We start from the raw sequence: 4,542 nt of genomic DNA, 5'->3' as shown, positions 1-4,542 counted from the left end.
AGACCGTAAAACTAGAACGGCTAATTTTCGGGTAAACTAGCAAATGAGCCATCAAAACTTTCAGAGAGACTTTGTCGGGTTGAGGATGCTACTAGGGTTTTGTTGGATTGTGTTTAGATACCAAGTGCGTAATTTCTTCGTCTGAACTCCGATTTGGATGTGCAATATATGTTTTTCCATCATCTTGACATACAAAACCAGCTTATCCCAAAGTTGGTTTTCCACTAGATGTTTTTTTTTTCAAAGTTATATTTACTCCATCCGAACTCTGATTAAATTTTACATTCTACATATGGTTTTTTATCGTCTCGCAAATATAAATATGGGATCAGCCTCAATTTGACAATTTGATTGTCAAAACATCGCCCTTCCAAAAACTTGTTTTCCAAACGGGAGTCACAACTCACAAGGAAATGCAGAGTTTCTTGTGCAATCCCTCATCAACAAATTAAGACATGTGCTGACAGGCATAGCCATTGCAGCTCCGGTGAAGTGCACAAGGGGATTTATTTACAGAGGATCGGACATGCATGACACATACGGATCGATTGCAGTTTCTTCGAATCAGAAATCTGCCATATATATTTGCGCTGTTCATTCATGCCCAAATACACACCAAAAAAACTGAAGGAAAAAAAAAAACCCAGATTCCACCGGCATTTGATCATTTTCACAGGCCGGCATGATCCCTACCCTACACAAGAAACAGATGGAGCGCGGAAAGGGGGCCCGGCCCGGCCCACGGTCAGTCTGACAGGTCGTGCTCGTGCCAGCAGAGCAGCATGGTGACGCACCGGCGGAGGATGTAGAGCCGCGTCCGCTGCTGCTTGAGCACCGCGTAGCACCGCCGCCGGAGCCCCGCGCAGCCACCGCCGCCGCCGCCGGCGCGCTTCGTCCTCCGCCGCCGTTCGAGCCGCGTCGTCGTCGTCTCCCCCTGCGCGCCGCTACTACTGTCGCCACCGCGGTCGGCAGCCGCAGCGTCGGCGGCCGAGAGGTGGTGGTACGCCGCCGAGCAGACGGAGGTGGAAGCGGACGCTGCGAGCTCCATGGGACGGAGGAGGAGGAAGAGGGACAGGAGCAGAGGAGCTTTGCTTGGCAGTTGTGGCGCAGGTGAGGCGAAGACGATGAGGAGGAGGAGGAGGAATCGGGTGAAGTGAAGATGGCGAGGTGGGCTGGTCCGGAACGGGAAGGGCGTTGATATAGGCCGCCAGCGCCAGGCAGGGCCCACGACCCGGGCCCACGTGACTGCGACGGCTCGTTATCGGGAGGCCGACATGGGGGAGCTTCCAACTGACGAATGACGATTCTGTCCTCGTCGTTCCACCAAAACCAAACAATCATGCATTTCTTCTCACTGCTTGAAATTTAGCATGTGGTTCAGTTCATCTTACATTTTTACAGGTGAGAAAATGTGCAGGAAATTTTGGGCAAAAGCCAAAATGGTAGTAACAGCAGAATTGTAGTAGCTCTACGATAGTCTTTGTGAAATCCATACATATTCCTACTTGCTTCATTCATTCAAACTAGATATAAGTAAGCTGGTGTTTAACGGCGTTCCTCCTAATAAGCTTCTTTGGCTTCTTTGGAGAAGTCAAAACAGCTCTAATATCTCTATTTTTCATCAAAGAACGACTTCTTACAAAATGTTTGATAGAGCTCCTCGTGAAGAGGTGGAGCTAGATCCGAAGCCGGAGTAAGGGAGGAGAGTCCAAAGAGGCTCTAACTACTACTCTACTAGTTTTGTCTTTGCAACAAACCAAAGTTCATCCACAGAAAATGTAAACCATATGCAAATAATAAAATCATCCTGTGTGTTGTTTATTAGTATGATCCATGACGTATGCGTACTATAGCCGTCCAGTGAGTTAGGCGTCCGGTTTCAGGTCATTAGGAAGAATTTTGGTGGTGTGATTAGATTAGTGCAATGATTGGGAGACATCCGTCCGTTCGCCGCACTGATACGGCAGTGCCAGCGGAGACAGTTAGTTAGTGCGCTAATGGTGACGTTCAGCTTGCTCAGGGGGTTCAGGTAGTACATGGATCAGTTAGAAAAAAGTCAGGGTTCCTGACTCGGACCTGATGCAAGCAGGCCGATTGATGCTTATTATAAAACAAGAATTGCTTACATCAAGCCACTAATTTGGACATGATGATTGATTAAGACATGAAATGTTAGTTTTTTTTTGAAAATGGTGTAAAAGGACTCTGTTTTTAAATGCATTGACGGCGTACTTCGATAGCGACAGGTAGGTAACGCAAGAAGGGCACAAAATGGAGCACTGTACTCTACTCACATGAATTTGGTTGCATGCAAGCGGCCGGCCGGGACTGCGAATGTACGAAACAGGTTTTGCTAAAGGCCTTGTTTAATTAAAATTTTTGGATTTGGCTATTATAGTACTTTCGTTTGTATTTGATAATTATTGTCTAATTATGGACTAACTAAGCTCAAAAGATTCGTTTCACAAATTATAAACAAACTGTGCAATTAATTATTTTTATCTATATTTAATGCTTTATACATGCGTCTAAAGATTCGATATGACGAGAAATCTTTAAAATTTTTGAAAACAAAACCATGCCTAACTTTTACTAGCTGCCTAGGAGTGTAGGTTTAGACTTATGCTAATGGATAAAAGGTATGCAACTAAAATTAGTAAAATTACAATAATTGTCATCTGAAATATATGTAGATAGCTTAATTAGGCCCATCCCACTAAAAAATGTATCTTGGTGAATGTCACACCCAAATTTAAGGATAAATTTGAGTACAATAAACCTCATGTGCGCCCCAGGAATAGTCGCGCACACAAGTTGACAAATTACAATAGTATCATCACAAGTGTCTTACACAACGATTATTACAACACGAACATCAAAGTCTGGCATAAGTGGAAATAAAACTCATATCAAACTAAAGCTTGGTAACTCCAACACAGGGACGACCGACTGGGGGATCGCCAACCTAGAAGTCCTCTGGGAATTCTTCATAGTAGCTTTCATCTGTTACCCATCCGGGATTTTGTCAAAAAAGAAATATAGAGACAAGCGTGAGTACATCTCATACTCCGCAAGCATAACATAGGATTTTATGCGGCTCAAAAAGGTCAGACACTGGCTACTGCAGTCAGTATTTTAATTGGTCAATGTTTTAATCCTATTTAATCATAAATTATGCTTAAGCTCCCGATTAGCCCACATGAGTACATGACAATAACACTGTTAACCTTCACGGCTAACACCATCACCATCACGGTTAAACCACATTAATCATCACGATCAATGCGTCATATTTTCATAAGTCATTCCCCCATAACCATCCACACCCAACTATTTCGTAAGGGTCCAAGGCCGCTCATGTCCGAGAGCACAGCTAGTATACCAGTTTGATCAAACTCTGCGCGGAGGTATGCACTTTTCCCGTAAGTCGTGTTACCCATATGCCCGGGGTTTGCAAGACCCACTAACACTGCCAAGGTGAGCGGGCAAGGAACACTATGAAGCCTTCCATAGGCCTCGTCTAACCAGTTAGGGCCGCGAGGTTTCCTCGGCAGGCAGATATAGATGACCCCCCTTTCCTATGACACATTTCCATCACGGCTATACATATAGGAACAGAAGCAGTTCTATACCCAAAGTGACAAGCCCCTCTTGCGCCCTTTCGGGTAACCTCTAACTAGCTAGATAAGATCCTACTACTGAGCTAAAGTTAGAGCCATATAACCATCACGGTTGCACTGTAAGTCCCGGATAGTCGCTTACAGAGAAGTCCTTATGGAGGGTCTACGTCAACCTGACCGAAGTCAATTGCACCATAGCCCTTTTTCCAACATTTGTCATCATATTTATTAAAGTCAGAAAGATAGTAAAGTCTCAATTAATTTAGAGCACTAGCAAAGCTACCCATATGCAATCTACACATAGGTGTCATAAATATATAGTCAGGTAGCTAAGATGTCCTTAGGCTTATCATAATTAGACACATGCAGATGCGTAATTAATTAAGTGAATAGGTGTACAAGGAAAACCCATGTTATACTTGCCTTCGGTGAAGGGAAGCTACTGCTGGTCCTGCTGTTCCTCGGAATAAAACTTATCACTCACGGTCACGTCACCGTCTGCTCTCGATCGGCACCACACAACAACACCCATTCATGTTCAATCATACAAGCAAACAATCCTTTAATTAGAACAGTACACCAACAGATCAAAGACGAAATAAAATGTTTAAAAACAGAACCTATGTTTCGCTACGAACACATAGATACGAAGATCACGAAAATCGGAACTAAAACGATCAAGTTACGAATTTACGGCGATTTCCTATAGGAATTTAATTAATTAAACCTAACCCAAAAATAAAAAGCTGTAAACTGCAGTAACAGATGCTCTAACATGTAGAGAATTTAAATATGAATCTAACGCAATTTGAACGGGTCAAATCGGAGCTAAAACGAATATTTTATGGCCAAAACAAACTCAGTGGCAATCTTGTAATTTCCTGAAAGCGTATTTTGACCTAACCGACGGGAATTACGTTTT

At 43.5% G+C, this 4,542-nt stretch overlaps 1 protein-coding gene across 1 annotated transcript; it reads right to left on the bottom strand.

Moving 5' to 3' along the window:
• Nucleotides 369–1,168, bottom strand: LOC8080960. Its single transcript, XM_002439334.2, has one exon. The coding sequence runs from the start codon at nucleotides 1,046–1,048 to the stop codon at nucleotides 746–748; it is 303 nt and encodes a 100-aa protein (XP_002439379.1). The 5' UTR covers nucleotides 1,049–1,168; the 3' UTR covers nucleotides 369–745.

The sequence above is a fragment of the Sorghum bicolor genome, chromosome 9, assembly GCF_000003195.3.
Source record: "Sorghum bicolor cultivar BTx623 chromosome 9, Sorghum_bicolor_NCBIv3, whole genome shotgun sequence".
In the NCBI taxonomy this organism is placed as follows: Eukaryota; Viridiplantae; Streptophyta; class Magnoliopsida; order Poales; family Poaceae; genus Sorghum; species Sorghum bicolor.
Note: the sequence above shows the minus strand (reverse complement) of the source record. Positions and strands in the feature narration are given on the sequence as shown.